The sequence below is a fragment of the Xiphophorus hellerii genome, chromosome 6, assembly GCF_003331165.1.
Source record: "Xiphophorus hellerii strain 12219 chromosome 6, Xiphophorus_hellerii-4.1, whole genome shotgun sequence".
Classification (NCBI taxonomy): domain Eukaryota; kingdom Metazoa; phylum Chordata; class Actinopteri; order Cyprinodontiformes; family Poeciliidae; genus Xiphophorus; species Xiphophorus hellerii.
This window is the reverse complement of record NC_045677.1, coordinates 7,494,659-7,517,190: the sequence shown is the minus strand read 5'-3', so window position 1 is coordinate 7,517,190 and position 22,532 is coordinate 7,494,659. Positions and strand designations below refer to the sequence as shown.

At 40.4% G+C, this 22,532-nt stretch overlaps 1 protein-coding gene across 8 annotated transcripts in view; it reads left to right on the top strand.

The window, feature by feature from the left end:
- Window positions 1–22,532, top strand: part of ctnnd2b (catenin (cadherin-associated protein), delta 2b) — a 160,999-nt gene that overhangs the window by 48,658 nt on the left and 89,809 nt on the right. For 7 of the 8 annotated variants that reach the window (XM_032566244.1, XM_032566242.1, XM_032566245.1 and 4 more), the window contains one exon: window positions 7,378–7,490. In XM_032566244.1, the coding sequence (XP_032422135.1) occupies window positions 7,378–7,490 (113 nt within the window). Of the gene's footprint in view, window positions 1–2,379; window positions 2,566–7,377; window positions 7,491–22,532 lie in introns of those variants that run through there. The other variant, XM_032566246.1, reaches the window with a different exon arrangement.

Genomic DNA, 22,532 nt, shown 5'->3' with positions numbered 1-22,532 from the left:
ACATTAGTGGCATTAGGTTTTTGTTTTTTTATTTTTTATCTTCACTTGAATCCTAAGTTGTTCAAAGAGATTCCAGCTCTCTTTGACAGTGTAGCTTGGTTTAATGTCGACCAGTGCAGAAAGATTTTCTAATCTCTATGAATATGTTTCTCTGGATTCAGGCCAAGTGTCTCTGACATGGAAAAAAAAGGAGAAAAGTTTCCCCGAAAATGCTGTGTTTTCTTAATGGAAACATAGGAGCTTCAGGTTTGTTTTTTTAGTATAGTTAAGTAGCAAATGGTCTGATATTCTAGATGTTCTGCTCACTACAAATACACTGATTATTTTTGCTGTTTTTCTACATAGCTGCTTGCCGTACACATGTAAAACTTTCGCATGTTCATTCTTTCTCTCATCAGATTATGCTACTTTCATTAAAACATTCTCACTCTTTCAGCTCCCTTATAGCAAACTCGCTGCCAGCAGTCATGTGCCTTTTAATAAGGAATAACTCGAGTCTAGTCACTCTAGCCTATAATCCTGAACAACAGAGTGCTAAACCAGCAGTTGTGGATCTGAAAGCTCGGCTCCTCAGGAAGAACTCGTGACCTGCTTCACAGGAACCGTTGGTTTGATTTAACACTGACATTTAACTGCTTGGACCGAAGAAACCCGAGGAGTATTTTAGCCGTTAGCAAGTAGCCGTCAGCCATCAAGCTGCAGTGACCTGTCCGTATGACGTCCGAATTTTGAGTTGAGTTTGTTCTAGTTGGGAGGGTTTCACAAAACCAGTGGGATTTTCGATCTGCTCCGGTGCAAATTCTGTCCGCAACGCACGGTTTTCTCTTCATGTTGTGCTTGTGAAAACAGAGAATATACGACAGGCATAAACTGTTAAGTCATGCAACTCTCGCAACCTTTTTCTTAAACCAAGCCATATTTAAACCAAATTTGGCCCATACTTCTGAATTTTTGTGTTGTATTATTGACCACTTGGACCGCCCAGTTTTGTTTTTTTTTTTAAATTGGAAAGTCTTACGTTTTAGCACAAACAGGCTGGCCAACCATTATTGTTATGGCTTTAATCACCAAACAGTTTGTTGTTTCTGCTGAGCTGAAAAAGAGTAATATAGGATACAATATAATTTCATTCCAGAATAATGTTGCCCTTTTTTGCCTTAAAAGTCAGAATTCAGAGTTAAGCCAATCATTATGTGTATTTTATCCACAAATAAATGCTCACAAATTGTACATTAATAGGTATGCCATTGGTCTAATGAGATAACAAGGGTTAGCGATGGAAATAAACAGTTTATTTCTACAAATTTCACAACCTTCTTATAGAAACATGTAGAACAATTCTGCGTCCAGCCATTGTTTGTATTCATATTTAAACAAACGACCTGCAAAGCCTCTGGAAACTCTTCCGATTTGAACCTGGGGAAGGGCACATAAATATTGCGCTCCAGAGGTCCAGCATATGCTAATGTTATTTAAGCGCACCGTTGCACAGCAGTTTGGTGTTGACTTTCTGAAGATCCCCAGCGTTGCTGACAGTTCTGTCAGTTGCTCCGTCTTCTCACAATGCGCTGTGAAAGAACGGCTGTTTTCTGTACCCGAGCGTTATCTTTCAACGTACCGTCTGAATTATATCTCTGTTTGCACATGTAACTTTTTCTCGTAACTTCCTGCAGCAAATCTGCGTTATATTTCTGTATTATTTCTTTTATTTTTTTGCCCCACATCCCATCTCCACTCGTAGAATTTCGCTCAGGCAGAATGCAGTGCAAATGCGTGAGCGTTTTGAGTATTACGCCGCCGTGCGCACGCGCGTGTGTGTGTGTGTCAGCATGTTTCTGTGTCGGCATGAGTCTGAGTGTGGGCCTCCCATGCATATTCAGCCCCTCTTGGTTTCCCCCTCCTCTCCTCAAAAAAAAAAATAAAAATCTCTCCTTGTTTTCCAGTGATGTTGGATGCAGAGAAGGTGGAGGAAGGAAGAAGGGTGGTTGGTGGTGTGTGTGTGCAGATGGTCTGGTTAGAGAGGAAAAGAGGGGAGAAGGAGCTAGTGTGAGAGGCAGGGGAGTGATTGTGGAGCGGCGGGCTCTTTTTTTTTGGCAGGGACCAGCCGGTGGGAGGGCCTATTGTGATGCAACGTTGCATAAATAATGCCACGGGGCTTCTAAATGCTGCGTTGCCATGGGGATCTTTGTGGCTGACTGAACAGTAGGTGTGTATGTGCACTTCTTTTTTTTGTCTTCGTCTTCTTTTTTTTTTTTTTTTTTGTATGCATGTGTGTGTGTGTCTGTGTGCTTCATGGCCCCTGAGCAAGGAGAGAGAAAGAGACACAGAGACTGGGAGGTGGGGGGCCGAAGAGGGGGCGAGGGGGCCGAGCTGCAGTCGGCTCAAGTGACACTTGTGGTCTCTCAGTCTCTTTCTTTCCGCCTCTGTCGCTCGCTGCGTCCCGACGCGGGATAGATGAGGGTTTGGAGCGGAGGGAAAAGGCGCCGAACAGATGGGAGCTCAGAGAAGCAGCAGCAGGATCCTTTGTGAATTTCTGCCTGTTTTTGCATTATGGTCCATGTGAAGGTAGGCTACGTGTTCTTGAAGCTTGAATTGATCCGCTCTGTAGGTTTTGCTCTGTGTTTGACTTTTTGCTGGGTTTTTTGTTTTGTTTTGCTTTAATTTTGGAAAAGCAAGAGATTGCATATGAGGTCCTGGCTCCTTCTCCCGCAGTAACAGGTGTCTGGCCGCCAGCTCTGAAGCAGAGATCAGAGGGGCATGGAGGGGGGGGAAAAAAAAGAGGGAGCGATCCACTGCATTGTGGCTTTTTTTTTTTTTTTTAAGGATTGTGTTTGAGTTGGTGTCAGTATTTGCTCTCAGCAAAATAAGCTGATTTAACACACAAAAAAAACAAGATAAAGAGGGGAAAAAAACTTTATTTAGATGTTGCACTGAAAGTAGACTTCGTTTTTCTTCTTGGGCTTAACATCAGTCGATTAGGGAGTTTAGATTGATTTGGAAGCGAACAAAGTCAGATCTCGCAGGGGGAAAGCGCGCTGTGTTTGTTTTCTTTTTTTCCCCCCTTTCATGCTGTGGTGTTTAAGATGCAAATGAGAGTACCTCTGCTACCAGCGACTGGCTTTTATTCTGGCAGAGGATTGCGAGGATCTTTGGTGATGTCGACACGCAACTGTGCGGCTCTCGGAGGCTTTTCGGTTCCAACAAACACAATTTTGGACGTACGACGCCAGCAACATGTTTCGATGAAAATAAAACGTCTTTTTGCACGAACACGGCTCCCGTCCTCCGTCCTGCTGGTTCCTCGCAGTTTATCGATTGGCAGCTTTTTTCTTTTTGTCTTTTCTTTGTATCTGTTGCAATTCGTCCCCCGCTTTCAAGAGAGCTTGAATACTCACCACCTGACAAAGCGGCGGTCGTGTCATTTTACCTGCACTTCAGAGGCCACACGGGTGCATTTATGTATCAAGTTCTATGTGAGAGTTGTGCCTGCTGGCACGTCTGCACGTAAACGAGGGGAATACGCTGCGTAATCACCGTGGAACTCGCAAATTGACTCGTGAAGGTGCGACGCGAACGAGTCTTTTGGAATAAAATGGTTTCGTAAAAGAAGGGAACCCTGAAGTTTGCCCGAAGCAGGTTTGGGCTTCACAGCGAAAAACATGGCCTCCTCCAAACAAGTTAAAAAATATATATAAAACCAGATGTGTTCCTTCGTCTTAAAAGTGAAAAAAAGAAATCTACCGATGGAATTATTTACTTTTAGTCAATATTCAAGAATTATTGATTTAAACACACGGAGCTTCAATTCAGAGGGGTTCTTTAGTTAAAAAAAAAAAACAACAACACTTTTTTCCTCCGAGTTGCAAAAAATGAAAAGAATGAGGTTCAATATATGAAGAAATGAATGATCCGTATTTTATCAGTAGAAAGCCTTAGCTTCAGTGAAATGGCGGGCTAACAACGCTGTTAGCACTCAACAGAGTAGCAACGCAGCTTCGCATATAACCTGAAATATAACAAATAGCAGTAGCACCTCGAACACCTTTATTCTTCGCTCATGTGGCCATAGAGTCGTCTTCTCCAACAAGTCTCGGTTCAAGAAAAATGTCCTTCTCTTCCGTTTTACCAGTTGGAGTGCCATGGTACATAAAGGAGGATTTTTTTTTCTACTTCCTGTAATTTTAGACCGTTCTGTAACAACAGCACCACACGCTGACAAAAACAAGAATTACAACCAGTCGGTGAAATAAGAACAAGCCATGGTTTACAAAATACATTTGACATGTACCCATTTTTCACCTGGTTACAGAAGGGATCGTTGACGTTTGCCCGAAGCGTCATTCAGGTTTAGGCTTCACAGCGAAAAACATGGCCTCCTCAAAACAAGTAAAAAAAAAAACCAGATGTTAAAAGTGAAAAAAGAAATCTACCGATGGAATTAACTTTTAGTCAATATTCAAGAATGATTGATTTTTAAAAAAGCCCACACAGCTGGCAGAAAATATACTTGTAAGTAAGTAGTTTGCGCTAAAACTAGAAAACAATTACTTGGTAAGATTCAGCGTTTTTACAGTGCAGTCCATTAGCAGTTGCAAGCAGAAACATTAGACTAGTAATGCATTGAGAGCTAATGCCCTTTATATATTGAGTTGAGGTCAATTCAAGTCTTTTCTAACCAAGTCTGAGCGTCTTCGTTCATATTACTTTTTTGCTACTGGTTTCTTTTATTTGATCGAGTGCTACAAAAAAACTGAAAAGTGTGTCTCGTTTAGCTTTGCTCCTGTGGAGGTTGACGTTTCTTTGCAAAGTTTTCTTTGTTTCGTTCCGTCCATTTTCCCGTCTCCTCTGCTCCACCGCGCCGCTTCCTCCACGTTTCAACGCGTGACGCTGTTTTCGGGAGGCTCTGGGTGTTAGCTTAGCTTAGCGCATTTTGAAAGCTTGGCATTTTGGTCTTATCTGACACATCTGCTTTGTTTCCCAATAGGACGTCTGAAGACTTTTTCTTTTCTCTGCGATCGCGTTCTACTTTCTACTCCTTTCTCTGTCCTTTCAAAAACACTCTCCCACTTGAGTTAATGAGAACCTTTCAGATTTATGTTAGAAAATTCCTTATAAGATGTAATTTCTTTTTTTTTTTCCTTCCACTTCACAATCACGTACCACTCTGTGTCCAACGTCAAATGAAGTCCAAATGAAACTCATTCAAGTTTGTAACGCCAAATAATGCGGAAAAGTTTTAAAGCATTTGCAATTGCTTGTATCTTTCCAGAATGACATATCACACAGAAATTATCAGCTCTTTTGGATGTTTACCCTTGGTTATCATTTTCATTCCCTTCATATTTGGACACATAAACACATCCCCCCCTTCCTGGTCTTACATTTTTGGACTGTTTACTTTGGCAGATTAGGTCAGCCTCATACCAAACATGAAAAACCCCATCTGGGCTTCATTTTTTTTTCTTTTTTTTTTAATTGTAGGTTGATTTTGTACTTTTTTCCTTTTTTTTTTTTTTTGCATGTGGCAAAGTTCAATTTTAACAAGGGATGAGATTGCAGGGCAAAGGTCTCCAAAAAAAAAAAGTTTGCTGCTGGCGTTTTCTTACTCGCTTTTTGACTTTTCACGAGATAATTCGGAGTTTGTAGTTTGATCTCTTTCAATTATGTTGTTTTCCCAGCAGCTGAGCACACCTGTTCCCACGACGACACGTCGCTGTCTTCTTTCGGTGATTACATTACATTTGTTTGGTAAACCAACCAGAAAAATTGCCCCGAAAAAAAAAAAAACAACCCACAAACTCAAACCATTCACCAGAAAGCAGCAGTAGGCCGGAACGAAAAAAACAAGCAAAAAAAAAACAAAAAACACTCTGCTTATTTTCTGCTCAATTTAAAACATCCCCAAGACTATTTGATGTTGCTGCTGTTTGCCTTTTTTTCCCCAGCCTTTATTTATTTAGATATTTGGCCCAAATAGATCAAATCAGTTACGTGTAATCAGCGATAAGGACCTTGCAGCCGCAGGCGCAAACACCCTAATTGGATGCCGGTTTGTTTGTGTGCTTCAGGTAATTAGTGGTTATTTGTCACACTTTTAATTAAGTGGGGAAGGAGGGGCGAAGCTGGGGTTCATGCAAAAGCAACCCAATTTTGGAGGAACAATTTGGCTATGTTTTTATGTTTACCTTCTAAATTTAACTTAGATTTAGCATGTCCTAATGTTGGTATATACTGTATATATAATTATTATTATTTATTTATTTAATTATTTATTTATTTATTTATTTTCGCGGCAGTGCTGAGGGCTTTCCACATATTCAGATTTGGATTTAGTTCTGCACTTTGACTACTAGACCACTTCTTTTTTTCTTTATGGATTTTATTTTTTTCTTGCCACTTTCTGGCACAGTCCAGATTTGTGGATTTGGTTACGCTCTCCACTCCTGGTCACTTTTCTGGAAAAGTTTCGTCGTGTTTCTTCTACCGTACGTTTACGCGAAAATAGCGAATGTTTTCTCTGACAACGGCACAGTTTGAGAACGGGTCCATTACGGTTCCAGTAATGCCAGAGTTAATAATAAATAATCAATAATAAAGACGTTGTGGTATTCTGATTTAGTAATGTAATTATATTAGTTGTGTTACCACCCCCTCGCCACTAGAGGCAGTAGCAGGCCCGAAAAGATGCGACTAAGGAACAGATTCAGAAGTACACCGAAAGCGACAGAATTTGGGGAATACATTTTCCTTGGATCAGTCATGTAAACACAGCCTTAGTTTAGAAGTTTTAGGAATCGTGTGCCAATGTTCTCCTCGATTTTGGTGCGACATAAAAACAAACATTCTTCGAATTGAATCAAATTCCTGTCCAATTCCATTTTTTTTGTTTCATTTCTCTGATATAAAATGATCCTCTTTATTCAGATCACATCAGCTTTACATACACTCCACTGTTTGCTGCGCTGCACCCACTGATCAAGTCATTACACGTGAAGAAAGGACCGACAGCCTTCTCAATTACTGCAGTAACGTGCAGCCCACAGAATCCATACAGTCTAACTGTATCGATTTCTTTTTTCTTTTTGTTTTCCACCTGAATCCGTCACTTAAAGTCACACCTGAAGCCCACCTTCTTCTTCTCCTTTTGTCCCAGCTTTCGTTTTTTTTTTTCTGTATCTCTTGACGTTTGGCAGTGGCGTACCGGCGGACACGACGAAGTCTTGGCCCGTCCTCCCGTCACAAACTCACTTTCGCGACAATTAAAAACGTGCCGCAGACGGCGAGTTCGAACCGACGAGTTCCGGGATGGCTGTAAATGTGACGGTAAATAAACATAGGGACTGTTTTTGACACATTTTTCTCTCTCTGTGTCTCCAGGAACTGCAGTTTGAACGTCTGACCAGGGAGCTGGAGGCCGAACGACAGATTGTTGCCAGTCAGCTGGAGAGATGCAAGCTCGGCTCTGAGACTGGAAGCATGACTAGCATCAGGTGTGTGTTGTGCCGCTGTTCTGACACCTGCCGCGTCCTCTACTGTGTGTTTACGTGTGTGTGTGTCGGCTGTGCTCTTGCAGGTGACTGGCTTTTTCGGTCACGTCGGATCTGCGCTTCCCGATTTGTGCGCTGGGAATTAACATTTCAAAAAACTGTTTTTTTTTTTTTTTTGCTTTTGAAGTCAGCCGGCGGCGTGTCACATCCTGTTTGTTCCCTTGCGTTCGCACGCGCTTACTTAACTGCGTGTTTGTGACGCTGCAGCATTTGGTTCACCTGTTTTATGTTTTATGTGTTCACGTGTTTTTATTTTTGCTATTCTCTTTGCCGTTCCTGTTCTCTTCACAAAATGAACTTATGAACCGCTCATGTTTTCCATTTTACAAGCTTGAGTGAAAAGTTTCAGAAGGGAAATTATTTCAGTTTTTAAAAAATCACCAGTTCATCTTTTTTTTCCCCCTCAATTCCTTGGTAAAAATTTTTTAAAAATTAAGTATTTCTGTAGGATATTTTTATATGGGATATTTGGTTAAATTGAGAAGATTTCTAAATGTGCTATCGCTAATATTTGTACTACTCAGCCAACGCATCGGCTTATTTGTCTTTGAAAAAATATCTTGAGACAGATTTCTAAGGCTTTTAAAAAAATTATTATTTAATTTGATGCGTTTTATGCAGGAAAAAGTCTTTGCAAAACAAATCACTTTAATCATCACATTGTGTTTACCTTAGCTGACCCCACGCTAACACAATGTGCTCTTATCGTCTCTAACGCCTTTACTGTTGTTGTCAGATAAATGAAATATTCTGGACGTCAATGGAAAGCTGAAAATGAGAGAGAACAACTGGTCGTTCGTTTAGAAAAACGAGCTGTTTCCAGCCACAACCTCACTGCCAGACTTCATGTTTAGGGAGTTAAATTATGCAATAGTCAGTATGCAGAGAAAATGCAGAAGGGGATGTAATTTTGTCACTTTAAAATCTGTCCATGACGGATATGTCTTACATTAAAGTACAAGATTATAACTTGTGTTCTTAATTGTATGAAATCCAGCCTGAATGAACTTTAAAAAACATCCTGTCAAGTCTCTAATTGTTAATTTGATCAGCGGTAGTTTAAAAGGACCCAAACATTTGAGAAAAAAAAAACCAAACTTTTAAGACAGCAAAGCTCCTTTTTTCTGTGGTGTTGTATCAACCATTAAATACAGAAATTGGGCATGAGAAAAACAAAAATGCTATAAAAAAAAAAAACAACGAAAAATGCTATGCAGCTGTCATAATTGGCAATTTTGTTGTGTTTTTTAGGTTTTTTTTCTTTTTGCTTAGAGCCTCCTTCCTTGTGATTAGGCGGATAAAATTGTGCAGTAGGAACAAGAGGCTGTCAAACATTTTCGCTGCTGAATGATTCTGGACCCTTATCGTTCCTCTGAGCCGAACCCAGACTGCATCATCACGCTGGTGCTAACACACTTAGCCTGCCACTCAGGACAGTGTGAAGTGATTACAGCGCCCGGTCTCCGTTCCCGTCTAACCCCTACCACCGCACTCCGACTCACAAATAGATGCGCGCAGCCCCATCATCTTTTGTCTTCTTTCATTCTGCTAAGTGAGCGGGGATCCTGTCCGTCTCCAGCTAATTACGCGGCCGCTTCTATAGGAATTGTAATTTCCATGTTTAGCGAACCAACAAAGAGCAGAAAGATGGTCTAAAATCCGACTCATTCAGCAATCTAATTAGCCGCTGCGTGTATTTAGCTCGTCGGTGTTTTGACAGGGGATGCATTCAGAGCTTTAATTTAAAACAGCAGCAACACGGGATGAGAGAGAGAGTCCAGAAAGAAACATTTTCTTCTTCTTCTACCTCGCCCAGATGGAGTTAAAGCTTCTGTCTTGCTAACTCGATTAGAAACGGGGTATTGTTTAGTGAGCGGCAGACCGTCCTGCGTCTTCATTTCTTTCTCTTTTGAAGAATGAATGAATTGAACAACAGCAGCTCACAAACTTAAGTCACACCTTTTGATTTTTTTCACATTTTTACCACAAAATTCCCCATACTTCTTTTGGATTTTAACCACAAATCAACAGAGAAGGCATAAAAGTCTGTTGTTGGCAGCCCACCATATAGGCGGAACGGTTAGCGGTTAGGTGAGACCAAAACTCAACTTTCTAGTTTATCTGATCTTTTTGTGGGTTTTTTTGTCAGGTTGCGTCCATCTTTACATCTAGTACAAATGAGATCGTATCATTTTCACTCAAAAGCTCATCCTCTCAGCGTCTCAGTCTCTAAATTGCCAAACATGACCAAATGAATCCACTCTCTTTCCCCCAAAACTAATTAAGCGCTGCGCTACACGGTGAACCGGAGAGTCAATGCCGTCTAAATCCAGTTAATCTGTAATGACATCAGCGTTTGTGGAACTCCTCTGGCTAGCGAGGCGCGTTGGTGTTTGTTTGATAAATTTGTCACTCTTATTGCCTTTTTTTTTTCCGTCGATGGAGCGACAGCTCCTGTTTCCAAACGCAGACAAAGCACAAGTGCGCGGACCGAGGCACTGTAAATATGATATGACCAACGCTATGAGAAAATACAATAGCCCGTGTGGCATTTCCAAGCGCTTCGGCTATTTTCCGTGATAAAAAAAAAAAAAATGTAACGAAAACGACGGAGGATGGGCTGCTTCCATGCGATCAGTGTTGCCTTTGCTTTTTATTTAAATGTTCCTTCAGTGATTTCTTTCTGAATAGACTCGCTTCGTCTGCTCTCGTTTGCCTGGCCGCGTTGGGGAATTTCTTTTACATTTTCTCTCTCCGATATCTAATATTCTCTTATAACGTCTCTTATAAAGACCAGATTTGTGAAGTCCTCAGCTGATGGTTATCCTGTATTCAGGTCTTTCACATGCATCTCTGCTAAAATGGCTGCTTCTATGAATGATGCTAACCCTATCTAGCCTTTTCAGCATGGATGAATTACCAAGTCTTGGGAGGTTTGCAGTGGTTCCTATGCTCTTAAAACTTTCAGCTGATGAATTGAACATTTCTCTGTTAGACGTTCAAAGTTTGGAATGTGGTTATATAATCGACCTCTGCTTTAAAACTTCTGCAGAACCGTCTGCTGCGTTTGTCGGTCTTAATGCTGCAGTTTGACTCTGGTGTTCTCTATAAAACCTCTGAAGTCTTCACAAAACAGCTAAAGTTTTCACCTTTCACCAATGAGGTGACCTCTGAAGGCAGTCAATTGCATACATTTTTAAACTTTCTTTAAACATTTTTTCCTTAATATTTTTCACCACTTTCTGCTGGTCTAACATATGAAACTCCACAACTGCACACCAAAGTTTGTGGTTGTTGTTTGACAAAATGGGAGAAGTTTGCACTGTAAAAACGATCTGTTGGAATAAGCCGCAGCCTTGACACAGATTCATTCAATGACCCAAGCATCACTTTTGATGCCACAGTGTCAGTCAGTCAGTGAGTGGGACAGACTTTCACATTACATGACTGGCCCTGCTGTCAACATCCAGCCAGTTTTCTTATATTTTATTGCTTGGTTCTGACAACTGGCATGTTTCACGTTATTTTCCGTTGAAGTCTTTTCAAACCACACACAGTCCTCCTGGATTTCTTCCACAGTCATGTTTTTAGCTTTAGCTTTGAAGCTAAAACCTTTATTTACCTACTTATGTAAAAGTAGGAGGAAATAAAAACAAACACTTCCTGAAATTCGGTCCAACATTTAATAAAAGTCCAGCAAAATACGTAACTGCAATTGAAACACATTAAAAAAAGAAATCTTTTGCTTAATTATTTTTTGTTTTGTTTTAAATAAATAACATTCAGATTGGTGGATTGGCTCTAGCTCAGCGAGTATTGCGACGCCTCATCGTCGCCATTTGAACCGTTTGTCTGCTAATCGGATTCACGCGGTTGTGCTTGCCTGTCTGGCTGCTGGCTGGGTGGAAAGTGTGCGAGTGTAGGAACTGGCCACGAGCACAGCGCCCGGCGAGTCCCACCACGAGTCGTCTGGTGGTAAAATGTGACCCGTCTAGCCGCCCCAGCGAGGGCCTATTACCCAGAAGCTGTCAGGCCCGTCGGCTGCCAGCTCCGACTCACAGATCTGTGAATCTCTCTGCAGCTTTGCTAAGCGCTCCAGCACTTGCTTGTGTCAGAGATCGGCTCTAATAGGACCTCAAGGTTCGACTCTCGTGTGTTAAATTGTGCCATTTAGTTCCCAAACTAATCACCAATATTGACATAAACGTTTAAAAGATTACAAATGGGGACGTGGAAGAGTTAAAATCTTAATAATCTTTAGGAAACGTTCCTCTTCTTGCTTCATCTGGTAGTGGATAATTGTGACTAACATCTAACTCCTTACCTGCTTTTGTACAATTTAATATTTTTGTCTAAAAATCTATTAAAGAAGAAATGCTGTGTATTTTCCAGGCATACAGTGGCACTTTATAGTACAATCAAGTTACTATGTCACCTTCAGCAGTTATTAAAAATACTGCATTTATCAAACATGACTCAAAGGAAATTTCACTTTAAATTTCACGCTTTCAAATTGGTTAAGCCCAAAATGAGTCATTATTCCAAAATGAGTCATACTAGATTTAGGGTTAAAGTCATATTTCAATCTTATCAGCATGTTTTTTTTTTGACTGGGAGCAATATTAATATTTCGCAGCAGCCCAGCCAGAGTCTTGACTTGAATCTGATAGGAAATCTGAGTGATGTTAACTACCATCTTTATTTTACAGCTTCTATTTATTTTGACCTTGAATTCATGTCAACTTTCAGAAGAAATGGTTGACATTCTACCATTTCTATTTCTTTAAGAAAAAGAAAAAAAATCGGAAATCAGTTAAGGCTTAAACAACCTGACATTTTTAAGCCACGTCATCCAGCCCTAATTACCAAAGGAGGGAATAAAACAGACAAAATGTCGCCTCTTGAGGGGCAATTGATCCTACAGGACATCTCGTTTGACACACGTCATACAACTCGGTGCTTTTTATCGCGTAAAACATGACGAGGTAAAACTTTTGCTTTTGTATCCGTGAAACTAAAACCTCTGTTGTTTCTGTGCAAAATAACAAGAGGCAGACTTTCACATTTGAGATGCTCGCTGATGCAAGAAAAGAAGGAAGACAACGGGGAAGTCAGGATGAGAGCAGAGAAAAAGATTGAAAGGGGGAAACGAGACAAGCTGGGGGTGTGGGTGGGGGTCCAGTCTCCTGTTATAAGCCCCCCTTAACCTGCTGCTTTGCTAACGCTCACAAACATGCGCTAATTTAGCACGAGTCACTTGGAGCCCAGACGCTCTTAATAAGACTAATATCCTCCACAGTCACAGACAAACCCCATCTGACACACTCGACTGCGTGTGTGTGTACCAGGTTTTTATATCTTTATGGGAACTTATTTCTGTCCACAATGTGGGGTTATGGGGACCATTGCTCCTTGTGGGGACATTTTCTTGGTCCCCATGAGGGAAATTGTTGTTTTTGGGTTAGTGGTTAGGTATGTGATGGTTAGGTATAGGGTTAGGATTATGGTAAGGGTTAGGTTGTAGAAATTAATGGAAGTCAATGTGAAGTCCCCACAAGTCATGAAAACACGACGGCGTGTGCGTGTGTGTTTCTTGTGCTAACCGGCTCCCGGTGTTCACAGTCAGTTGTGACTGTATTATTGATCTGTCTGCAGAACAGAGACAGGACTGGCACAGCTAAGCTCTAAAAAAAAAAAAACCCTTCTTAGTCTCTACACACACATGAACACCCCCACCAAAGGAGATTGCATTTAGTGCAATCTTCATCAGAAATGCACATAAATTCTGCCAAACGTAGTTATGTATTTACGGTGACTTGAAAGAAGCCTCGTCTGCAACACGCCAGCTTAAATACAAGATTTAGGTTTGTTTGTTTGGAATATGCATTATTTATTTATTCGTTTATATTAAGAGTTTGTTTTCTTTTACCTTATTCACTGATTTTCTTTTCAATGCCGACGTTTGGAAATTCTCTTTTTGTTGCCTGTTTTCAGCTTTTCTGGAATAATTTAAGCAAGTAGTGTTTTTACAGCTTTTCGATGTTTTCTGTTAGACTTATCAGAACCTGCAAACAGCATTTTCTGTGGTATTTACAGCCCCACTACCTTTCAGTCCAATCTGTGCTACCTTTAGCGCTGGCAGTTTTGCCATTTTAACAAAGTTGCTTTGCCGGAAACTACACTCACTCAGAGACGGAGCGTGAAAGCCGCGTCCGAGGCCAGCAAAATTCATCTGACATCTATCCAGCCAGAGAGAAGACGATCAGAGCTTCAGCTTGTCCGTCTGACGAGAAAGTGTGGAAACACAAAGAAATAGTCTGGATAAGACCCAAACATAAACAAGCTGCAACAGAAACAGGCAACGGATGGAAAAGCCAAACATTTAATTACTGGAATGGGACCAGATTTTTAAAAAATATATATTTATACCCAGAGCGCTGTATGATAAAAACTTTCCAAGTAGTTTATTAAAAAATACGCAAGACGGGAAATATATGATTTGCAAGGAATCGAGAAGATACTGTGTATGATGTGTGGAAAAGTATGAGATTTGATTTTAGTGTTTTGCGTGTTTGGAAAAATATAGAAAAAGCCAAAATGAGGAAGGAAAATTCCTAATAATATATTATGTTTTCCCATTGGTTATCCATTCATCTGATTAAGAAATGGCCAAAAAGAAAGAGTCTAGTACAACTCTAAAATTGACATGAGAAACGTTTGATTTTCGTGTGTGTGTGTGTGTGTGTGTGTGTGATAAATACACAAGAACTAAACTGCTTCATGACTACTCATTAGAAAGTGACCAGAACATGATAAATAATAATAAATTAGTTTTCGTCAAACAGCATATTTTGAAATGGGCAAAAACACATTTTATTTCCCTCTACTTTTTATTGGAAACAAGGGAATCGGTAACAATTTGTGATATAATTCCATCCAAAAGTTTGTCCAGGTTCCAGGTTGCACCTACTTCATCAGAAAAACATCGCTTCATCACACCAGTGACCAACAATGAGCATTTAGAGTTATTAGCATCTGTCCAACTACCCAAAAACATTACTGATATGTAAAAAGGTGAATGTGTGACACAATATAAGAAACATATTACCTTTCCAAAAAGGGGGGGAAAAAAAGCATCCAAGGTGTCCATGGTGATTGTGATTTTGCCATTTTACATTGAGCCACAGTGGAAAATGGCACGGAACAGTTCAGCACAACAAAAACTGTCTCTGGATCCACAAGTTCACAACATGACATGTAAAACCTTTTCAGTGTTCAGTGTATTTTATTTGTATAAGACTCATAAATTAGAAGTCCTGCTACGAGAAAAAAAGAAAGAAAGATCAGACCTTGCTTTTCCAATGGAGCGATGAGTTAAGATAGAGTCTCTGGAAGAGGAGGTTCTTCACCGCCGTAGCATCGTCGTCACTCATGGCTTTCTTCTTCTCTTTTGTTTTGGAAGCGCAGCAGATGAGAGCATGTCAGAATGCGTTCTGTGAACAAAGCTGACATGCTCATCCCATTATAAGACAAATCTTCAGTTCGTGCAGAGAGAAAAGGCTCTGCTGTCTCTTTAATAAGTGGCTTCTGAACAGCTGTCCCAAAGGGGGGATTTTTTTTTTTTTTTGTCTATTGACAGTTGTACTTATTTATAGCTTAAGTCAGGCTCTGTACTTCGAACACAGACAACTGGAAGATCTCGTTCACATCCCAGAAGGGTAAAAAAAAAAAAAATAGACTTGATAGTTGGTCTAGAAATGTGTAATTTCTTCTGGTAGATTTTTTTTTACCAATGTGACACAGCTGTTTCCCAGCCAAACCTCAATGATAATTTCTTCACTGAAACATCCAGTGTCTTTTTCACATTTTGTGAGTTTTGCAGCCATCACTTTCTGTTTTACTGGGATTTTATGAGATGCGCCAGCAGAAAGTTGCACGTAACTTTGAGGTAAAAGGAAAAAGATACTTGTTTTTTTATAGTAAATATCTTAAAAAGTGGCATTTACATTCATTCATTGCGTTACGACCTTTTTGGCTCTTTTTTGTTGCAGTTTCAGCTGCAAGTGTTTTGTTGTGTGTCTCTACAAACTTTGCACATCTACACACTGAAAAATAGTGTTTATTTTTCTTCTCATACTGGATGAAGTGGCTCGGAACATGATTTCTTTTTTAAAGCTTTGTCATCATTTCTCACTTGGACTTATGTTTGCACTTTGACTAGGCCGTTCTGACACATGGAAATGGTTTGATCTGAACCATTTTAATGCATCACTGTGCTGCTGAAATACTTGACATATTTTAGGGGTGCAGTGTGCTAAAGAAAAACACACACTATGCTTACCATTTTTTTCTGTGCACAAACAAAAAATTTGTCATTTTACCTCCTCCTCTCAATCATGCACTACTTTATGTTGGTCTATATTAAAAAAATCTGATGTACTATATTTTACATCCAGTTCAGTCATTATTTATTTGATTAGTAATTTAATATTTTTATGTGTTTGTATTTTTGGAAACTACTTTCCTCACAGTGAGTTTTGCTTGAACTCGATTGCGTGCAGAAATCCTTGCACCATCATTTCTGGGCGGATCACTGAGGGGTTCTGGAAATACTGGCTGATCTCACACTGAGAACCAACATGACTCTCTCCTCGCCCCTCATTTAACTGCTGGCCCCAAGTCAAAATGGCTGCCGTCCACGCTGGCAGCATAGGTAGTCAGTTTTACCAATTTAGTGGGTCGTGGGAGACTTCTGCTTCTCTCTCTCTCTGCCTCCTCCTCCTTTTCTCCCCCCAGCCATTTGTTTGGGGCATGTGGACGGCCTAGCAGAAATGGTGAGCTGCGCCTCATCCTGCTGCGCTTTAATCACTTGCTTCAAAGGGTCTCGTGTTTCTCTCCCTCCTCCCCGGGTGTGTGTGTGTGTGGGGGGTGGCGGAGGGAGAAATGAAGCTCCACTCCTCCTCCTCACCTCAGTGGCTGCGCATCAGAAGCAGGCGAGATGGATATCTCCCGTCACCTTCACTGTCCTGCCTCTGTCCTAATCTGCCGCTGCAGTGCTGGAATGCAGCATTATTTTATTACCTTGCGCCTAAATGGGGGGGTGGGGGGGTAATCTGTTTCTTTCCCGCTTCTCCTGTGTCTCGGTAGAAATGCTTCTGCGAAAACACAAAATCTCACCGAGAATTTTTGGTTTAGTTTATAGTGCGAAATATTTTAGTACGTTTGAAATGAAACAAAATCCTACATTTTTAGCAAGATATAAGAGGTTGTTTTAAGTCAATAATTCCTTAATATTGATGAAAAAGTACTGGTTCAATTGTCAGATTATTTCACTTATAACAAGACATTTTTCCCATACTATAAATGAAATAATCTGCCAATAGAACAAGTACTTTTTAATCAATATTAAGGAATTACTGACTTAAAGCAATCCCCTATATCTTGCTGAAAAGTTACCTGTAAGTTAGTTTTGTCTTATTTCAAATGGACTAAAACATTTGCACTATTAGATCAAAATTACTTGAAAGGATTTCGTGTTTTTGCAGTGTACAGACTCAAATGAACAGGAATGACTTCACTGAACCAGGAAGCAAAATGGTTGTATGTAGGAGACCCATTGGGGAAATAAGCAAATTTCAGCATTTCGGGGGGAAATTAAAACTGAATTCTTGCAAAAATATGTAAAAAAAAAAACAAAACAAAACAATAATAACAGTACCACTCAAGAATTAGAGTGGCACTCATCTGAATTATGTGGATTTTTTTTTCAAGTTTCTATCTGGAGATAGATTTTAACCCTTAACCTGTGACTCCCCAAAACACTTAAATGTAAATCAATGGCTCCACGTGGAAACCGGAGTCATTATAACAGCTAAGGGGTTACCTGAAGTTATAGTTGCTACATTTTCTTCCAACCTTGATATATTTGAAGCAGGGGGCAATGAGAAATGACACTCGTAAAACAGGTTTCTACCGTTTTAAGCAAACCCCAAAAGAAAGTAATATTGACAGCTAAAACTATCTTTAGCATCTCATGCTAGCACTTAGCTCTGCCAGTGCAGGCCCTCGCCTCAAATTCATCAAGTTCCACGACAGACAGAAATGGAAGGAGAAAATTTAGCTATGTTTAAATGTATTACTGTCATTGAACTTCACTAATAATGCAGTGAAATGGCGATCCGTGGCTGCTTCGCTATCACACATTAGGCGGCTAATGTTAACGCCTGTTGTAGCGTGTAAAAGCCAGTCAGTCCTACAGGTCTTCTTGGATTTCAGAAGATACAAACAATCCAATTCACTAGCTGATTATGTAGTTCACCTAGAGCACAGGTGTCAAACTCCAGTCCTCAGGGGTCACTTTCCTGCAGTTTTTGGATGTGCCACAGGTACAAAACACTGGAATGAAATGGCTTAATTACCTCCTTCTTGTGTAGATCAGTTCTCCAGAGCCTTAATGACGTAATTATTCTATTCAGGTGTGGCGCAGCAGAGGCACATCTAAAAGTTGCAGGTCACCGGCCCTTGAGGACTGGAATTTGATCCCCCTGACCTAGAGTTCTGTCACCCTTTGACGTGCATCTCTTCGCTCTACTGTACTTTTAGGGTTATGTGTTCGGTTCATCCTGGAACTCTGCTGACCCATGTTACAAGTGCAGCCACCTAATTTTAATAGAAGTGTGATCAAAGCAGTCTGTCATGATTAGTGCAAATTGGCACAAAGTTGCAAACAAGTAGCCTCCTAATAATCAGGAGCTTGTAATTTGTCAAGGACAAACTGCTTGATTTGCATGGGTGCAGCACAATCCATGTCTTTATTTGCATTTTTTTTTAAAAAGGTGCAACTTTAAAGATTTTTTTTCCTGGTGCTTTCTAACATTCTCATCTTGATGGTCACATTTACACAAATTTTAAATTTCATACCTATTTATGCGACTGTAAATATGGGCAATATTTCACTTATTTTAAAGGAATTTCTAGGGAATCTCGTTATTTGTGGCACCAGTGATGAAACTTTCTTGTTGCTGGATTATTTTCCAGCCCTGAAAAGAGGCAGTATAATTAAAGGTTAGGTTTTCTTTTTAGATTTTGCTTCTTTCCTTAAGTTCAGAGGCTGTTATTATAAATCAGAAGCCATAAGCAGGAACCCTTGGCTTTAATTCCAGTCTCGGTTCGTCTTTAGCTCTTAAATCCAGTGCATAACTCAAGGCCACACTAGAAGGTCATACTCCAGCCCACCTTGAGTTGAACAATTTCATCCTGTCCGATTATGTCATTCTGCCATGCATTACGCACCGCCCGGCTACTCTGACTCATTCTGCTCAGCCGTCTCTGGAGGCTTTTGACATTTTCGACCTGTTCATTTCTGCCCTCTCTTGAGATATGAGATGCGGCCGAGTTAGATAGCACCTGTACAAAGCGACAACGTTTAGCCATTGTTCCCGCATAAAGCGTAATTAGGTTGAATTAATCTGAGTGGCTAAGATAAAGCGCGTGGCTACAGCGCCGCACTGGGATCGGCCATCTTTCTGCTCAGGAGGTAATTAGAGGTCCACAATAGGCAGTCTGGACCGCGCCGGCCGTCCCCGCTGAATGCCCGATGCCCTGCTTTGGTCGCCTCTTTCGGCAACGGGAATTTCATCGGTGGAGATAAACTCAGCTTATATCTCCCTCTGCAGGATGAGTCTGTCTTTATTTGCAACGTTGTCTCTTCCATGCGACGCCGAGCAACCCGAGAACGACCTCTGTGACGACGTTCAACCTCAACAAGCCGTCGCTCTCTACTTTTCTAGCGACGCAGCTGAACCTTAACGTGGCAGCAGTTGACGTTTCTATAAAACTATGTCAAAAGACTGATGTAAAGCGTTTCTGACATTGTTGAAAAATGTCGTTCCAAACTTATCTCTTAAGTAGAAGTTAAAAAGGCGATTTGAGTGTTAGAAGCTTAATGACAGTTGAAGAAGCACTTATTGCAAAACAGACGGGCAATTCTTAAGTTCTGCTTTTATTACTGGACGCTACTGGCCACAATCTAGAACTGAATTAAACTGAAGTGAGTCCAAAATAATTGGCTGAGATTGGAGCTGGATTTTGTTCAAGAAATGTCTCCATCTTCTTATTATTTCTTTTTCTTTCCCCAGCTAATAATAAACCTGTAGTTAATCCTATGCACTTATTCACAGAGTTTACTTTTCTAAAAAAAAAAGAAAAAAAAAAGTTAAGTTTCTCAAATTCCCGCAGCTCAGACACAATCTAGTGTCTGAGTTTATTAACTTACAGCCATCAGGAAAATGTCTAATCCTCCCCATGCTGGACCGTATTATTTAATGCACAATGTTTGAGTAACTTCATCTTTCTCTGGGAAAATGAAGCATGCACAGGAGACAAAACTTCAGTCTTTCCGTTTCTGAAGCTGTTTGATTCAGTTGTTATTTTGCCGATTATAGTATCAGATCGGCGGAGCCACCCAGGCGTCTATTGTCTGACCTCCAGCTGCACACCAGACTGGCTCTGAGTCCATCGAACAGAAAAAAAAGAGACACAGTTTGGAGAAAACTTCTTTTTTTAGGATTACAACAGGACCCCAGAGTACCAATGCATGTACAAGATGAACATTTAAACTCTATTTAGGAAGGTTCTGGTCATGGTTCAAAACTTTAATCCATACAGTCTAGAAAAACTCTGCTAGAGCAAATTGGAGTAGAAAGTAAGTAACTGATCAGAAACCGACCCTTCATCTTTCATTTGTTTTGGGTTTTTTTTTTGCTACAATAAGGTGAAGTGGAGTTTTTTTCTTATACAAGACGTCTTTTTGTCTTCACTACATCATATAACTGAGTTCGAAGATTGCGGCCCCATTTTAGTTGCTTTCAATCGTGACACCTTTTGATGTTATTGAACAGATTCCCTATTGAATTCAGAGTGAGCCCCTGATTAGCACCAGGCTATGTTACCTGTATCAGTTAGCATTGCATGTAAATTAAAACAGTGTAGACGGGTGCAGTAATATTGTAAGTTTACTGCATCTGTAAGATTAAAAGAAGCTAAATAAAAACAACATCTGCATTAAGTTGTCTCTTGAAATCCCCAAACGTCTCACCCCGCATTGTTTAAAAAAACAAAGATGGCTTCTAAACTGGAATGTGTTTGCGATTAAAGAGTAGCTGGTCCTCTGTTGGATAGCAAGAGCAAAGGAGTTTAGTAAAGTGTAGAAAGCTGGTAGTGCTGCTTGGAGGGGGAATCGGTCTCTGAAGTGACTCCGGTTTGTCACGCTTGCTCCTTAGTGTTGTGTAATAGGGCAGTTTTCCCAGGGTTTATGGGAGACACACTGTCAATTTCATTGCCGGGGATAAAAAGGACCCCCCCAAAAAAAAGTTGTGACATTTACACACTGCTTGCAGCAGCAAACTGGCCTTGTAAGTCCAAAGTGTGTAAGACCTGCACAGAGTGGGTCTCACACCAGCTTCTTCTCCTCTAAAGGTCACACATTTGGGATCATATCCTGTTCAGGCTTCACCCGCTGGCTTGCAACAACAACAAGAAGCTGCAGCTATTACCTTAGCAACACAAATACACCGTGGAGGATTTTAATGTAGCAGAATGCAGGCTGTTATCAGATACTCGGCAGTCATATTCAGCTTTCTTATGAACGGCGTTGGCTTATCTCTGTTTTTGTAAATGTAATATCGCATAATAGCCCGCACCATGGAAATGTACCAGCAGAAATGCCGCCTGCTGAATAATGGGTAGCGTCAGGTTTGGTCATTTGGAGGTAAATAATGCTGGGACACACGATGAAGGTGACTACGTTTGAATAAAGCTGTGCAGCATTATAATAATGTAATTCCCGCCAGGATATGTTACAGTAAAGATAAATGATTTCCCCACAGTTATTGGTATCCTCACAACTTATTAACATCTTACGCCGACTGAAAAGTGATTTGATTAAATATAATTGTCTAATATGCAGCTGCATGCTTTTGGACAGATTTGTTAGCAACCCTAAGGTCGCCACTAATGCTTGCATTATAGTGTTTAATCCTAATTAGTCTCAAAGTTGCCTTCAAACTTTTCACCAGCCATTTCTGTTCCTGAGAAATTGTTAGCGAAATCGTTAGCTCCGAAATCACTCTTTAATCGACATTACGAATGAGTGAGTTAGCCTAGATGAATTAACCGGAGCAGTTACAAATAAGGTTAACAAACATGCTTCAGAAAGAAAACATACAAGGAAAAACACAATCTGCAAGACATTCAGTCAAAGGGTCAAGGTGGATGTTAACGATAATTCAATAAGTGGAAGCATGGCCAATCCGGACAGAACGGCTTCATTCACTTTGCCGAAACTGCAGGCGGACTACGCTTCGTAATCGTAAATCTACATCATCCTTCACAACTTCTTCTTTTGTTGGACGTTGTGAGCAGAACTGTTTGAAATTCCACCAGAGGAATCCATGTAAATGAGAGAAAGCCCAGATGGAGAACTGAAGGGAGATTAGAATTCAGAGGAATTGCATAGGAACGCAATGAACAAGCATGAGAAGGTAATAAATATGAATTTAGATATACAGTACAGACCAAAAGTTTGGACACACCTTCTAATTCAATGGGTTTTCTTTATTTTCATGACTATTTATAAGGCAAGAAATCCCACTTATTAACCTGACAGGGCTCACCTATGAAGTGAAAACCATTTCAGGTGACGACCTCTTGAAGCTCATCAAGAAAATGCAGAGTGTGTGCAAAGCAGTAATCACAGCAAAAGGTTGCTACTTTGAAGAAACTAGAATATAAGGGGTATTTTCAGTTGTTTTACACTTTTTTGTTTAGTGCATATTTCCACATGTGTTATTCATAGTTTTGATGCCTTCAGTGTGAATCTACAATGTCAATAGTCATGAAAATAAAGGAAACTCATTGAATTAAAAGGTGTGTCCAAACTTTTGGTCTGTACTGTATGTGTCAGTGAAAGGCTACAAGATCCATCTC